At 33.8% G+C, this 17,684-nt stretch overlaps 1 protein-coding gene and 1 pseudogene across 1 annotated transcript; one reads left to right on the forward strand and one right to left on the reverse strand.

Annotated features, from left to right (window-relative positions):
- Nucleotides 1-1,528: 1,528 nt before the first annotated feature.
- On the forward strand, nt 1,529-9,140 carry LOC120140262 (ultraviolet-B receptor UVR8-like). The gene is made up of 13 exons (XM_039155262.1): nt 1,529-1,626; nt 1,679-1,776; nt 3,381-3,567; nt 4,735-4,881; nt 5,698-5,779; nt 6,996-7,151; nt 7,308-7,481; nt 7,661-7,732; nt 7,820-7,891; nt 8,024-8,142; nt 8,502-8,587; nt 8,690-8,742; nt 8,848-9,140. Exons 2-13 carry the CDS (start codon nt 1,680-1,682, stop codon nt 8,926-8,928), a joined length of 1,326 nt encoding a protein of 441 aa, XP_039011193.1. The 5' UTR covers nt 1,529-1,626; nt 1,679; the 3' UTR covers nt 8,929-9,140.
- A 247-nt stretch (nt 9,141-9,387) lies between these two features.
- Nucleotides 9,388-10,727, reverse strand: LOC120140264 (annotated as a pseudogene).
- Nucleotides 10,728-17,684: the final 6,957 nt, after the last annotated feature.

Here is a 17,684-nt window from a genome sequence, read left to right on the forward strand (position 1 = left end):
GTAAATCTCAACTAATATTATAAGAATAGTTTGTATAAGTGTTGATGATATTACTATGTGTTATATATGCACATATTACTTATAATCTATATTTTTAAAAATATTTTTAATTTTTAATTTTTAATATTTTTTATTTTTCTTTTTATAGCTTACGATATATATTTAATTTTTTAATTTTTAATATACATATATTTTTTTAGTATTTTAATTTTAATTTTTAATATTTATATATATATATATATTTGAATATTTTAAATTTTAAATAATTTTTATTTTAAAAAATTAAATAAGCAATTGTACTTTTTAAAAAAATCAATTTAGCCCTCGAACAAGATAAAAAATCAATTTAACCCTTCTGTCACGTTATCAATCATCATGGATCACCATGTCGGCACGGTGAACCACCACGTCAACATCATGAATTGTTCTATCAACATCGTAATAGTGAACGACAAAATTAATATTATAATCTCAAAACCCTATAATTTTTTATTCATCAACTTTTTAATGAATGCAATTTAGTCCATTTTTATATTAATTTCATCTTCATATTTTACAATTGTTTCAATTTTATCCTTGTGTTGTTTAATCTATTTAAATTTCACTTTGTAATTTCATATTTGTTCAATTTAGTATTTAAAATTATACTCTTATCTGAAATTGTCCCATAATTATTTCTAATTTTTTAATTTACTCCAAACTCTACAATTACTAATTACAATTCAACGTTCATGAAAGGTGGAAAATAATTCACCCAAAATGACTCGACTTGAAGTTCATCCGCACCCAGTAAGATCAATCATGAATTTTATCCATTAATGACTTGACCCAAGCTGAACTAGATTTAACTGAAGTCCATTTAAACCTAAATTAACCTAATATTTAATTGATTCAGACCCAAACCATTTTAACATAAATTGATATTAATCTGACTCGAACCAAACTGAATCTAATTTCAAATCAACATAAAAATACCAAAACTTGAACTAACTCGGACCTAACTTGACCCAGTCAAATCATTAAATTGATATGACATAACTCATATCACTGGAACCTGAACTTTTACGTGATTTAACATTCCTAATGCAATGTAAATACAGGTGTACTAAGTAGGCTCCCAAATGAGTCGGGCAGACGACTGCAGGAAAAAAAGATGGTTGCTTAACAGTCCAAAGACAAAGAAAAGAAGGGGAAGTGGGTCGTTTGGAAGGTAATGGAAAGACCTCTGTGATTGAAATTGGGTCCCTTTTGCAATCAATGCCAATGGTCCCCAATGCTTTTCCTATTTGCTTATCCATCGAAATAAAACTTTCCAACCAACCAAGCATGTTGCCATTAACCAATAACCTTGGAGTGAACCAAACAAGATCAATTCAGTGTTGTCTATGAGGGCCTAGTTTGAGTTTCGTCACTGCTAGTTTGATTGCTTATTTGTACTATCCTCCTTGCATGTATCATGCACATGTCTTGTGATGTCTGTCTCTGTAATTAACCCTTCCCCCACTTCAATTTTTTATTATTATTATCATTTTCCTGATCATTCAAACAAAGTCCTACCCAACATTTCTCTTCTTCTAAAATACCCAGTAATCTCTTTGTTTCACTCTCTCCTTTAGCACAACCACAAAAATATCATACCGGCTTTCGAGAGAGAGTTTGGGTTGTAAAAAGGTCCAGGAATGGCAGAAGAGGAAGTGAATTTGAGTGAGGTCAGTGCTCCATTTCGTCAGGTCCTTTTTATCTCTGCTGGTGCTAGCCATTCAGTTGCTCTTCTTTGTACGCTCCTTCTCCCTTCTCTTTCTTTTCTTTTTCTCTAATTTCTTATTGATCTAAAATTTCTATTGTTTGCCTTCTTATGTCCTGGACAATTGAACTGATCAGATTTGATTGGAAACGTCCCATCTTACACTTATATTCTGCGTATTGAGTCCACTAAAGTTAGAAAAATCTTGCCTATACATGTAGTTCAGGAGTTTCGTTTCCAGAGCTCACTTCATAGGTCGGAAAGTAGTGATTTTGCATTTTTATGCTTTTGTCATCAAAAATTCATTTTGGAAGAAACTTTTAGGATCTTTCATTTTACTTGTTTGTATCCTGATCAGATTTTAGCATTACCTGCTCTTTCATTTTTTTGATTTGATTATCATTCAATTTGATGTTTTATTGTATTTACCAGTTGTATTATTTCAGCAATCAGTTTTGTCATATGTTTCCAAATTTGTTGCAATTTTGCTTCATTCCCTAATCCTTATTGCATGGTGGCTATGATTGGTTGATTGCTTGTGGTTACATACGCATGATCTTATATTTTTCGAATGGCTTCGAATTAATTTGTGTCGTTTTTCTATTTGGTGGAAGTTGTCCATCATGTCATTTGACTTTTGTCCAATTGAGAGATATTATGATATGATCTTCACTGTTAAATGGAAGAATGGTCTAGCTTTTCTTGCCAGTTCAAGAACAGGACTTTGGTGTCATGTCTCATTCACTCAGGATTATTGACATCAAGTACAATATAGCTTGTCCTGTTAAACACTTGAGAAATGAAATCATTCAGTGACTTAATTTCTACGTTTTTTCATTTTCTCCAAAATACCCATGTCTGACACTTGTATCCACCACATATTCTAACATTGGTATGGGAAAAAATGAGCACACTTGTGGGACACATCTATATTTGACACTCACCTTCAAGTCTGGGTAATATAGCTTCAGTTATTTATAGCATGTTTTCGTTGTGAATAACTCTGTCCAATATGTTTGTGTATGTTTTTTTCCTTCCTTTGCTATACAAAATCGTGGTTAATCTAGATTAACTTTTAGTGTGTAGGAAAAATCAGATATACGTATTGTTTCGGATAGATGAGGAACTTTTAATAGTTCATGAAGCACCACTGTTCTGTATTTTCGCCATAAAAGGATCCTATTATGCTGATGGATATGGATATTGTTCACTCAGCTACGAGAAATTAATTTTTCCTTGTAAACCAATTTTTTCTTGATCTTAATAGTTGATAGTATGTCTCCTGTTTATCTTTAAAGCAACAATTCTTCAACTTTAGTTCTATGATGCTGAATACCTGTTGAGATCTTAAGGCATAAATGATTTCACCACAGAGTTAAATCACAGATCCTTCACTCAACTAAGCTTTGAAAAATAAGTGACCCTAATAGATATTGCTTCCATTAACTAAAACAAACAGAATTTTTGGTATATCCTGTCTGATTGCTTCTCTAATTTGACAAATATCATAATTTGTCTTTTGAGTCCGTATATGTGTATTTCAAGATTAGATTCTGAAATTTATTCATCTTACTTAATGCATTCATTTGACATACATTTGCGTAGAGCTTATAATCTTATTCTTGTTCATTTATAGCTGGAAATATTATTTGCTCTTGGGGACGAGGGGAGGATGGACAGTTAGGCCATGGGGACGCAGAGGATCGACTTTTGCCAACACAATTGAGTGCCTTAGATGGACATGACATAATATCTATTACTTGTGGAGCTGATCACACAATTGCATATTCGTTGTCAAGTGCAGAAGCCTATAGTTGGGGATGGTACACTCTCTATTGCTGACACAGTTGCATATTCGTTGAACAATCAATTTATTCACTTTATTAGTACATGGTTTTCTAGCATCAATGCTACTGCTTAGCAGTTCTAAGTTGGCTATGATACAAAAACAAAGGTCAATTCCAATCTCTCAAACGTAAAGTGATAATCTGATTACTGATTAAATGTTGATTACTGATGGTGAATATATATGCCAAAATGATTGTCTTTGTTGTAAATCTGAACTTAAGGTTGACTTGATCCAGACCTACTGACTTTAGAGGTAAGCTTGATCAAGATGATTTTTAGTTCGTGAGGTTCGCTAAAAGCTTCTCCAAGACGCTTTTAACTACTAAGTGTGGGCAACCAACAGCTTCATTTTGGTTATAGGTGGGAACGAAACCATTCAAGGTTGTTCGGTACAGATACTAGGATGATTGGTTATAGTTGATTGGGAATGCAAATGATTGTTCAGGAAATTATGATTCGTGATTATTGAGTTAGTGTTCTCTATGATGGAGTTTGGATTTTTAGTTTGGGAGGAATTATGTTTTTCCTATTTACTTTCTGGACTTTCATTTCAACATAAAGGCTCCACGAATATTTGTTTAAGCTACACAGAAATCTTCTGAGATGGAGCCAGGTCACTCTCATCACCACCTTAAGATGGTAGCTATGGTGCTTTGTGTCATTTACTTTAAAAGAAAGGAGACAAACACTTTTGGAATTGAAATAAGAAATTTCCAACCTTTCTGCATATGTGGGAAGGATTTGGATGGCATCAGTGGCTCTATTAATTGCGAGTCGAGTTCCTTATGTAAGTCAAGGTCATAATTTGAACGATGCTTTAAATGTTAAGTGGTATTGAGATACCTTCCTAAGACAAGGTTCACCTTTCTAGAGGGATCTGTGCCAAAGGATAAAGTTTCTTCCTTGTGATGTCCTTATGAATCTCAATGATGGACTATGGACATTTTTAATCATATATGATTTTAAAACAGCATTTTGTATCTTAAGTTTGTCATTAATATGATATTGTCATAAGTTATAAACTTTTTAAACTTACAGGTAACGTCACATATTTGTTCTTTCGATGTTTATGTTCCTCCGGTTGATCTATTTTCAACGCCTACTAAAATCTTATGATCATTTCTTACTGTTATTAATTTCAGGGGTGACTTTGGAAGACTTGGTCATGGAAATTCTAGTGACTTGTTCACTCCTCAACCTATAAAAGCATTACATGGTCTGAGGATAAAACAAATTGCTTGTGGAGACAGCCATTGTTTAGCTGTGACAATGGAAGGCGATGTGCAGAGGTTTGTACGGCTTTTCGATAATTCTTCACCTTCTGTTTACTTCTCTACAATCTGGCGAATATAAATGTTTATGTTTCATTTCAGATGAAACTTTTAAATTAATGAGAAAACTGTTGTTCCAAAGAATTTGTTTCAATATGAGGTGTATACGATAACGACACTTAAGCCCTTTGCACTGCTTTGGTGTGTGACATGGCTACTCTCGTGTCATTCTATTCTATCCTTGAGACTATGACCTTTATCCTAAAATCAGCAGAAGATAAGTTCTTTCGGTAATTTGGTCCATCTCTTCCTCTTTTTCGGGCATGAGTTTGTGTTTCTTTGGACTACCATTCATTGGACTAATTTAGTTTCCTCATTTAAATCCCTTGCTTTGATTGAACACATTTACCCTGAAACCTAAAGTATTATTTCAGCTATGCATAGTAGCCATTGATGAAGAAGCTGGTTGACCATTCGTAACCTTATGCTTTAACTTGAACTTGTTGGTAATCTTTCTGGCTTTCTAGTAAGACTGATAGCGAGATAATGCATGATTTAAGTTTCTGGCATCATCATGTCTTTACAATAGCACCTATCGGTGTATCTCATCGATACTGTTTACCCTTGATAATTAATCATTTTAAAACAGCAAATTCTGTCTTATTTTCCTGAAAGCTGATTATTTGTTCTGTGTAACAGCAGAATTAGCAGTCACACTTCTAGGATATATGTTTACTCTCTTCTGAAGAACTTTACTTTTGCTGTTATTTCTTCTTTCGATTTATATTTTCTTTTTACCCTTTTTAATGTTTAGTTTTTGGAATTTAATTGAAGTTGGGGAAGAAATCAAAATGGTCAACTTGGTCTTGGAACCATTGAAGACTCTCTAGTGCCTCAAAAGATTCAAGCCTTTCAGGTACGGTATGTTATCTGGTTATCTTATAACAAATGGTCATGTGATTCCCCATTATCTTTTGCTTATACCTTAGCATTAAGAGAAATGAGCCTTTGAGTTAGGGTGAGCATTTGATCGAGTTGAATCGAGTCAAACAATTTTGAGTTATTCGAGTTGACGAGTCATATTTTATGACTCGAACTTAACTTGAAAATTTTTCGATTCAAGTCGAGTTGTTCGAGTTTTTATACAAATTTTATTGTAATTATTTATAGTATTATGGTATGGATTAGTTCTAATTTTTCAACATTCTCTAATCATAATATATATATATATATATCTTCATATTCTTTTCACATTATAATGTTATTTAATATATCAAATACAATCTAAAATTATAAAATATATTTACAATATTATATTTTAAAGAATGTATTTTGAGGGTAAAGTATTGAAGAGAGTATAAAGGAGTCAAGAAATTGATGTGAAGAAAGAATTTGCAAACAATTGCAGTCAAAAGATCAAATTGAGAAAAATGCAAAGTTAAAGGACTAAATTAAAAAAGATAGTACAGTTTTAATAAAAACAAAATAGAAATTGAAGTTACATAGGTATTCTATAGTGGTATAGGAGCATGTGGTTCAAATTTGATCAAAAAAAAGGACTTAAAATGAATGATGAATTGAAGAAATAAGAAAATTATGAAAAGTTGAGGGACTAAATTGAAAAATATAAAACTTGTTATCAAAAAAGAGGAATTGAAAGCATATGGGTATTCTACGATAGTTTAGAAGCATGTGGTTTAAATTTGGTAAAAAAACGGACTTAAAATGAAGGAAGAATTGAATAAATAAGGAAATCAGGGATTAAATCGCAAAACTGTCATAATACTCAGCCAAATTTTCAGTTTTTCGAGTGACTCGAAATTTTTAAATTTCAACTTGACTCAAACTCGAAAACCAATTCGATAATTCGAGTTGACTCAAATAACTCGAAATTGAAAAAAATCTATTTTTCGAGTCGAATCGAGTTTTTCTCACCCTACTTTGTGTGCACCCAGGTCGCAAAGGAAACTTTGTAGCCTGCAATGTTGCTGATAATTAGTTTAAAATCTCAATGTATTCTATTTCTTTCCCTGTGATTACAAAATAATTCTGCTTCGATATTTTATCCAAACTACAAGCTGCTTTTGCACTTTGTTGAAGTGGTTATCACCTTGAATTCTTGTGCATTACAGGGTATTTCTATCAAAATGGTTGCTGCTGGTGCTGAACATACTGCAGCTGTTTCAGAAGACGGTAACCTTTATGGGTGGGGCTGGGGACGATACGGTAACTTAGGCTTAGGTGACAGAAACGACCGCTTAGTTCCCGAGAAGGTTTCTTCTTTCAATGTAAGTCAGCAAGCTGGTAATACTTATTCGACAACTTTTCTCAACCTTTGTTGATGCGTTTCGTAAAGATGATACATTAGACCTGTGACCTGATTGTGTAAAAGCTTATATAGGTGCTTTCATTTGCTGTTAAAGGAGTCAAAATTTATGTTGCAGGAGGAGAAGATGAATAAGGTTGCTTGTGGATGGCGGCATACCATATCGGTCTCTGATACCGGTGGATTATACACTTATGGATGGAGTAAGTACGGTCAACTCGGACACGGGGACTTTGAGGATCATCTCGTTCCTTTCAAGGTGGAAGCTTTAGCTGACAGTTTTACTAAGCAGGTGATATTTTGGTGCCCCCATCTATTAATACTGGAAAATCAAAGTTAGCAATATATTAAAATATTGTTTTTCTATTGTCAATTTAGTAATATAATGAACTGTAAAAGTTACTTTTGTCGAATCAAAAGCTTCGACTTCGAAACTGTTCTTAGATTGTCATTTTGGTTTGAATCTTATAGATATCAGGTGGATGGAGACATACAATGGCACTCACGTCCAGTGGAAAACTCTATGGCTGGGGATGGAACAAGGTAAATCCAGAGCCATTTCGTACGTGTTTTAGTCGATAAGTATGAACAGGTCGCTTTTGTTGATTAGATTTTCTTCCTCGTTTGCAGTTTGGACAGGTCGGGGTCGGCGATAATGCCGATATGTGCTCTCCTGTGCAAGTTAAATTTCCTAATGAGCAGGCACGTTCTTGTTCTTGTAGCTTCCATATATTGGTTATGATAGTCCATATCTCTAGGAATCTTTTAGTTTCTCATTGAGAGATCATATCCTCTCCCGAAATCACGTTCTCGAATATTGTTGTTGTTTCGCAGAAAGTAGTTCAGGTTTCGTGCGGGTGGAGGCACACACTTGCGATTACTGAAGGGAAAAACGTCTTCTCCTGGGGAAGAGGTACAAATGGACAGCTTGGGCATGGAGAATCAGTGGACCGGTAATACCACTTTCATCTACACTAGTGATCACCAGAGGAGGTTTTCTTTATTGCCTTGATTAGGACTCGAGGGCGGGGGGATGTTTCTTTGATTTCATGTAGCTAGAAAGTCCCTATCTGTTTTCTAGGGTCGAGGACTCGAGGTTTGTGATCATGAATTCGGGAACAAGATAAATGAAGTTCCTACATTACAAGACAGGTTTCATGTTACTATAGAAAGCTATGTTACTTGGACTCGAGTGTAAGTTCTAGATATTGGTACGAGTCCAAGCAGCATAGATAAAAGAATAAATTGAGGACTAAAGCTCCTTTTTTTGGTGATGGGCTAAAGTAATGGCATTCTGGATTCTTATTTTCAGGAATTTTCCAAAGATTATAGAGGCTTTGAGTGTTGACGGTTCCAGCGGGCAACAGATAGAATCTTCAAAGCTTGATCCGTTGTCAGGTTTTGTTTAATTACATTAAACGTCCTTCCGGCTCTGCAATCTTAGTCTATGCAGGTATATGTATACATATTTGCTTGAATACGTAAATGTTCTGTTGGCAGGTAAATCCTGGGTTTCTCCAGCGGAGCGATATGCTGTTGTCCCTGGGGAAAGTGTAAGTTATGAAGTTTTGAGATCCCCCTATGTTGTTTCTTCAATATCAAGTTTATGACGACACTGTCGATAAGGTCATCTGACTGCTGATGTTAAATGCATACAGGGACGGACAGTTAATTCAGAAGAGGGGAATGGCGGTGACGTGAATGTCCCTCAGAGTGATGCGAAGCGTATGCGTACGTGATTCCTTGCACCAGAATGAGCTGCCATTAGAAAACCCTGAAACTTGCAGCTTCGAGTCTGGATGAAATGAAAATGCCAAGCCTCACGTCCTTTAGCCTTCCGTCATAAGTTGAACCACTTCTTAAATAATATGGTGATCATGTCTGCTGCCATACTGCGAATCCTCGAAAGTTGATGCCGTCTTACTGATTATAACATAAATCGTCTTTCTGCACTTAAAAGACATTTTGAATTGTGTAGTTTAGATTTGGACGGGTCATCGGTAGGGATGGCATGTAGGATGTAAGATGGATATATGCTTAACATGAATGGCTCGTTGTTACTCGTTTATCGTCGAAATATCATGGTGTAGATTGTTTCCATGTTAGATCAGATTTTACTCTGTTGCTTTCTTCCTGAAGGCAAAATGCAGGTGCTCGTTTATGGAAAAGTTAGAGATATTCAACATTTAATCAATCTTATTACTTGATTTCTCTAAACATCAATAGCCGAGTAGATTCTACTGCTGGTTCTTTCTCATTTTTTATCGAGAAAGGCAAGCAAAAGCAACGATTAGTAGGTAGTCTTGAATGGCTTGTAAACCTTAAGATCAAGAATCACACCGGCAATCGAATCAGTGGCTGCTACGATCGAATCATCAGGCAAGCTAAGCTTAGAGTCTTCAGACAGATCCATCTGCTACTCCACTTGGATATCTTCTTCTGTTCAATGTACATCTCCACTGGAAAATAAACCGTCAAAGGCCAAAATCCAAGTGCCCCCAGAATCCCCACAACATCGCTGAAGAACGGAAGCAACATCGATATCAAAGTGGTTAAACATCACAAACACTGTTCTCCATACTGATCTATACAGGTTAAGTTTGAAGGGACGATAACCCAGGATCGGCACGGGGATCTCGAACTCTTTGGTGATTTTCTTATTTTTGGGCCATCTCTGCCTCGCCCATTGTTCGATGAAGGTGAAAATAGGCTGGCAAAACACTTGATACGCTCCCACCAGGTGGATTACAATAGCAGCATTAGCAATATCGACAAGCCAAAATGGGTTGCCGAAACCAGTAAGGAGATTTTCAGGTGCAAAGTCTCCAAAGGAGGCGTAGCCCATGCACCCACACAGCATGTAGAATACTGTTGTTACTGCAATGCTAAGTTTTGTTGCCTTCCTCATTGTCTTCGCTTCTGCGGGTGGCGATTTCAACGTGTCCTACAAAATCAGCAACGATAAGCAAAACTAGTACTTACCATAATCGACCACAAGACTCGAGACCATATCTACTATGTACCTGAATTTCAATAAGAATCATAGAAAATGAGTATGCAAAAGCAATGTCACCAAGAGCTCGGAAGCTCCTCCATATCTTTTGAGCTTGTGACATAGTTCCGACGCTTATTCCGGTAAGGTTGCCCCTAAAAGTTCCCGTAGCAGACCAAATGAGCACAATCCATCAGTCTAAGAAGAAGAGTTTAACAATGTTGTTAGAATGCATGGTGTTAAGTCCGGTCGGATCCCAAACGAGTAGCAAGCTCTCCCGGAACTCATTTTCTTCGTTCTCAAGACTCAAAATCGAGATCTGAAGCATGCATGGTGTTGAAGATTATACCTACAACTCTGGCAATTCCAAGAGCAAGACCAATGGTGGAATAGGTAAAAGACATGAGAGCAGCCAGAATTGAGAGCCACCAAATTTGATCAAGAGCTGGGATTTGAGAAAGCAAGATCTGAATGACCCCAAACATCATCATTTATGGATTACTTGACATATGACATGGTTTCTTCCCCCCCCCCCCCAACTATAGTGGACACAATTGGACCTCCTTATTGCCCTACCATTATTACCAATTCAACATGTCACAACTCTCAATCAAATGTTGATGTAAAAAAAACTTGGGTAAACTGCATGTTTAGTGCTTAAACTATTACTTTTGTTCCGTTTTGATACCTAAACTTTAATTTTTTTCAAAATCATACCTAACGATCACTTATGTTTTGTTTGGTACCTCGCCCAAGGTTCTAAACCTTGAGGTCGTGGGATCAAGTCTCACGGAGGGCATTTCATAATTTGGAGGTCTCCTACGGAAGCTGCTCTCAACCTGGTGTTGGGGGCAGCCTACTATCTTACCTCCCCCTTACCCCATACATATGGGAAAAAAGGGACAGCCATTTTTTTTGGTACCTCGCCGTTAACTATATTGTTGGCACATTTTATGGGTAAAATACATCATCCATCACCCATCTATCTTCTCATTCCTATTTGGACACTGAAGTTTAATTTTTTTAATTTAATCATTTAACTTTCAAATTACTCCTAATTTAATTGTTCTAACTTTTAAATTTAATTTTTCATTTTACTTATATATTAAAAAAATAAAAAATGTAATGTCACAAAAATTATTAATAAAATAAATTAGAGTAATTAAAACATGATCAATTTGAAAGTTTGGTAGTTAAATTGAATTTTTTTTAAACTTTAGTGAACAAAATAACAATGAGAAATTTTTTTAGTGATGAATAATGTAATTTACTCATAAAAATGTCACGTACAATACTTCGTTGTGTTTTTAATTGCGAGGTATCAAATGAAATCTAAATTAAACGTTAAGTAGAATTTTGAAACAAAATAAAGTTTATGTACCAAAATAGAATAAAAGTAATAATTTAGGTATTAAACATGTAGTTTACCCAAAAATGTATACATTACTTGCATTATACTCATTGATGCTGCAGTTGTATACCCAATAGACACGCCAAAAAGATTTAGATACTGAATAAATCCGCAGATCACCACTTTGTATCCACCTTATCAAGTAAACAAAATAACATATACATTAAACAAAGCACGTTTCAATTCAAAATAAATCATTTAAAAAAATAAATTTCTTTTATTAAAATAATATGTTGAAATATAAAATTTATTTTGAAATAAAATATTTATATAATCGTTAAATATTATTTTGAACATATATTATCTTGTAATCAACTCATACTAGGGGTGCTTGATGAGTTGAGCAGCCCGTAAGTCACTTGAACTCGACTCGGTTAATGCTCGACTCGAAGTCTTAACGAGTTTAGTTGAATAAGGTCCAACTTGACAAGATAATTCTACGAACAATTCGTTAATTTTTTTATATATTTTTTAGTAGTTATCTTAAAATTTGTTACATTAAAAAAGTATAAATAATAATCACTAATTTACTAATAGATAATGAGAAACGTGTTAAATTATCAATTAATAATTACTACTAATTTACTAATATATTAATTAATAATAATTAATTTACTACTTCCAAAAATCAAACCCTAATTAACCTACCGACAAAATTTGGTGAGTTTAACGAGCAATGAGTCGAGTCGAGCAACAAAATTTTTTAACGAGCACGAGTCGAGCACTTCCCAACTTGCGATCGATTTAAAAACTTATTTGATTAGGTAAATAATATTTTGAAAAGATTTACTTCGATTAAAAATTAATGAAAATTTTTAATTAATTTAATTTTAACTAATTTGATTCAATCAGTGACCAAATTAATCGTTTAAATACTCTTATCCATGTCATATTGTAGCTGCACTATATTACTGATGTAACAATTTATGTTATCTAATACTAAAGGTATGAATAGGATTGAGTGAATTTTTTTATAAAATATTTATTTATTTGTTGTTGTGAGTGAGTAATTTGTGTACTTTTAAAATTGTCAAAAAAACTTAGTAGTGTTTTTATAAATTTATTATTTGATATTCTTTTGATTTAACTCGAATTAAAAAATTATATAAATGAAATAAATCAATTTAAAATAGGATAACTTGAATTACTTAAAATTAAATTTTTTTAATCGAATCAAGCTTTGTTAACGTCTACTCTACACTATTTTCTAACTAATTAATTCTTAAAAATATTCTTATGATTTTAAAATTATACAGTGCTAGACCAATAACAAAAATACAAGTTTGTTGCATGATTTTTAAATTTTATTCACTCCTACCTTACACTATTTTATGGTAAATTAATTTAAAAAAATATTTACTTATAATTTTAAAATTATACATTGTCACACCAATAATGAAATATAAGTGCGTTGTGAAAAAATCAACAACAAAAGATTGATAACCAAATTTAATTAAGAAAAATTAAGTATCAAATGGATAGAAATATAGAAATTAATAAAAGAAACTGGGATGGAAGAAAGGCAAAGGTTAGGTGATGTTTATTTAAATAAAAGAAAAAAAACAATATCTTATATTTATATCATATTAATAAAAGAAGAAGAAGAGGAAAAATGATATGGAGCGAACAACATGCGTGTAAGTATAATTGCGCTTGCCAGAGACAGGATCGCCAGTCCGGTAACACTGTGCGGGTCGAAACGATTTTTTTTCTTAAAAAGGAAAAAGTAAGAATTTAAAAATCAAATTAATTTTTAATTTATCTATTTCAATTTATTTTTAATTTAAAAACAAATGTAATTTAAAAAACTTTTCGTTTCGAAAAATTTAGGATTTCGTCTACAATAGAAAAATATGGTTCGAAGATTCGCTACAAATATTTAATTAGGGAGTGATTGAGCACCCAAAAATATTTTGTCATTTTAAATAAAAATTAATTTTAATTAAAACAACAAATTGAGGTATATGTTACCAAAAAATGAGTTCGGGAGTCGGTTACGTGTAGAGAAGGATTTGTACCCCCACAGTGCCCTAAATTGGTACCCAATCGATTAATTAACGTCTTTGCAATGGACTTTAAAAATTCCAATTTAATTTAATTTTTGATCCCGTAAAACAAAAAAAAATGTGAATTTTACAATATTCAAAAGAACCCAAAATAGATTGAATTAAAATTACCGAGTCATTTTAGAAAGATAAAGAATGTTCGATTATTTAAAAATATCGAGACCAGATCTTATATGAGTTGTAACAATCTTTTCTCGAAAAATTTAAATAAACGAACATTTCCTTTTCTTTTGTTCCCAAATTTTAGGTGACGAATCAATTTTTTTGGGTTTCACTTTCAGGATACACTTTTAATTTAAAATGGTCAAAACGGCCCTCTAATCAGATAAGACAAACCACTCAAGACAATTTTAAATTAAAAGGGTATCACCCTTAGTCCGATTATGTATTTATAAGTCGAGTTATGCACATGAGGAAATCATACAAATTGTGCAAAAAAGGATGTCATGCCAAAATTAATTAAACAAAATTAAAAATATTATACAACGTGACATACAAAAAATTACATAAATATATTTTAATTAAAGATCATAAACCATGCATATTAACATATAATGTACAAATGTGACTCAAATATAAAAATAAAAAACATGACATGCTAAACTATAAATTTTAAAAAACTATATGTACATCTTAGAATAAAGACTAAAGACTAAATTTTAATAAACATAAAATTAAAGCAAAGACTTAAATAAAAACACGCATAAATATAAAGTATTTAAACATAAATAACCCAAAAAATTACAACTAAAACTAAAATTAGGAAAACTACGAAATTAGGACAATTACAAAATGGCAGAATTCGAAAGCAGTCCTGAATGTGACTAAAGTGAAAAAAATGCTAAACTTATAAGGACCAAATAATAGATTCACCCTAAAGTCTCAGTGGCTGAAAATTAATTTACCCAAAACTATTAATAAATAAAACCTAATTTTTACCTAAACCTAAGCTAATTTACTCGTAGGAAAGTTCAGCCCGCTCAAGCTCTCTACTCTCCATCTCTCTCGGCTCTCTGTTTTTTCTGACTATGTAATCTCCTCCTCTTCCTTTCCAGTGGTTAATCCCCTTAAAACTGACCCCTTTTAGTTTTTTAATCCCTTTAATAGACTAGGAAAACTGAACCCCAATTTGTGTTTGGTAACTCCCAATAACCATTTTTTGGTTTTCCATGGAGTATTCATGTGGGCTGGAAGCTACTCTGTAGGGTCACTGGGCTTGAGTTGGGCCTTCAACTAGTTTGGGGTCGGGTTAGGTTGCCATTGCTTCGGGTCTGCTATGACTTAACCCCGGACAAATCCAGTATCTACAGCTGCCCCTCTTTGCTCATTATCATGTAACGAGAATAGAGCAAAGATCAAAAGATGATCAAGTTTGCCTGGTCATGAGAACTTGAAAAGATTAAACCACTCACTGTTACGTCGGGATAAATGAGACTTGAAAAATCTTCAAATGACGGGTCCGCTCACTATTTCTTCAGGGAGTATAAGACTCGCACAATGTTCAGCAAATGTGTCTGCTCCCTATTCGTTCAGGGAGTATAAGATTCGAACAATCTTCAGCAAACGGGTCTGCTCCCTATTCGTTCAGGGAGTATAAGACTCGAACAATCTTTAACAAACGGGTCAGTTCCCTATTTGTTCAGAGAGTATAGGACTCGATCAATCTTCGTAAAACGGGTATGCTCTCTATTCCTTCAGAGTGTATAGAACTCGAACAATCTTCAACAAACGAGTCTGCTCCCTATTCCTTCATAGAGTATAGGACTCAATCTTTAACAAACGTGTCTGCTCCCTATTCCTACAGAGAGTATAAGACTCGATCTTCAACAAACGTGTCCGCTCCCTATTCCTTCTGAGAGTATAAGACTCGATCTTCAATAAACGTGTCCGCTCCCTATTCCTTCAGAGAGTATAGGACTCGATCTTCATAAAATGAGTTTGCTTCACTACTCTTCTGTGAAGGCTTATAGATGATTTACTTCACCACTCTTCGTGAAGGCTTAAGATTGACTTGGTTCGAAGGTCAAACCTGACAATTAAACATTATCAATCATTAACATATACTTAAAAATATTATACTCAAAAATTTAAAATTTGAGAAAATTTCTGAAAATCCATCTCCATTGTGAAAACTTGTCTGGAAGCCATTGGATACGTGAATCTGCTTTGGCTCAATCGTTGTCTAAACATCACTCTTTTCAAGACTTCAAAACTAGTTATCCTCATCTTGTTGTTTCAATATCTTCAATCTTCCACCATTTTTAGGAAACCTGTAAATGCTTAAGTCATCATGCAATCATGAATGCCATGATCCTATTCATGCCTAAAATGCATGTAATTATGCAATTTAATGCATTTTCTTCTTCAAAGGAACTCCATTTCCTTTGATCTCGATGGAACTCGGTTTCGTCTTAGGCACAGAACATTTGACCAGTTCACCCCAATTAACAATCTCAATATCACAACTTTCGGTTTAACATAACCTTGACTTCCTTCTTTCTTGAAACCTGCCAATACCCATGACCAGCTTCCATATTAATGACAATATATTTGGGTCATCTTTTAATGGTTGAGATTTTCTATAAACTCCGAGGTTTTAGTTTCTCGTAGCCATACAAGCTTACATGTTTAAACCATTTTCAGCTTCAGAATGCTTGCATTTTCCAAAACCTTTTGCACAATAATACAAAATGATCTCATATACTTCAAGTTAAGCTATATGTTTTAACTTTTCAAAATAAGATGCTTGCAAAAGGGGAATTAACAAGAAAATACATCTCTTTATTTATATAAATACAGAGAATTTTTAGGTAACTACATGGCAAACTTTTAACTAGAAACAGTAAAAGAACAAAAGAGTAGACGTCTTCAAATATCAATAATGCAAATGTTTTTGAACTGGCACGCCGTTAGAATGACTCGAGTGTAGCTTCTGTCGAAAGGATCTCCAACATTGTGATGATGCTTAAGAGTGTGAAGCTCTTTCTGAATTCCCAAATCTCCCATTATTGGATGCCCTAAACCAGTATTGAATCTCATGTGCATTCAATTTCTCTCCTGGTTGTTTTCATCGAGACTCATTAATCTTTAGTCTCAACCCTAATCGCCAACTACTATTGTTACTACCCATGTCAGGAGGTCATTCACTTCTAAAATCAATTCAGAACCTCTACCATGCACGAATTCTAAATTTAAAACTCAAGCTGCCCTTTACGGGTTTTCAACTTGAGACTTCCTTTGGTTTCAAGACGCCCTTTTCGGGTTTTCATCTTGAACCCCCCTTTTATTTTCTTTTTTTCATTTTTCATTTTTCTTTTTCTTCATTTTTCACTTTTTCATTTTTTTCATTTTTTATTTTTCATTTTTTTCATTTTTTTCATTTCATTTTTTCATCTATTCTTCAAGCAAAATATCTCTTTACTGCGTTGGAATTTACTGGATAGGGTAATTCTGACCTGTCCATTTCAGTTAAGACTAGAGCTCCCCCAGAAAAGGCTTTCTTGACAACATAAAGTCATTCCCAGTTGGGCGTCTGCTTTCCTCAAAAATCTTTCTGAATATGCAAAATCCTTCTAAGCACCAAATCTCCTTCATAGAATTCTCAAAGGCGAACTTTCTTACCATGTGCTCGTATCATACGTTTCTGGTACATCTGACCATGACAAAATAGCTTTCAAACTATTTTCTTTAATCAAATTTAATTGGTCATACCTAGCCTGTACCTATTTTACCTCATTTAGCTTCAACTCTGACAAAATCCAAAGTGAGGGAATTTCCACCTCAATAGGTAAGACAACTTCAATCCTATATACCAGAGAAAATGGAGTTACCTCAGTTGATGTCCGTACTGAAGTTTGATAAGCAAACAGAGCAAATGAAAACTTCTCATGCCAATCCATATAGGTCTCAGTCATCTTCGCTATGAGCCTTTTGATAGTCTTATTAGCCGCCTCTACTGCCCCATTCATCTTTGGGCGATAAGTGGTGGAATTATGATGCTTTATTTTGAACTGCTTACAAACCGAG

Source organism: Hibiscus syriacus, unplaced genomic scaffold (genome assembly GCF_006381635.1).
Source record: "Hibiscus syriacus cultivar Baekdansim isolate YM2019G1 unplaced genomic scaffold, ASM638163v2 tig00110783_pilon, whole genome shotgun sequence".
Taxonomy (NCBI): domain Eukaryota; kingdom Viridiplantae; phylum Streptophyta; class Magnoliopsida; order Malvales; family Malvaceae; genus Hibiscus; species Hibiscus syriacus.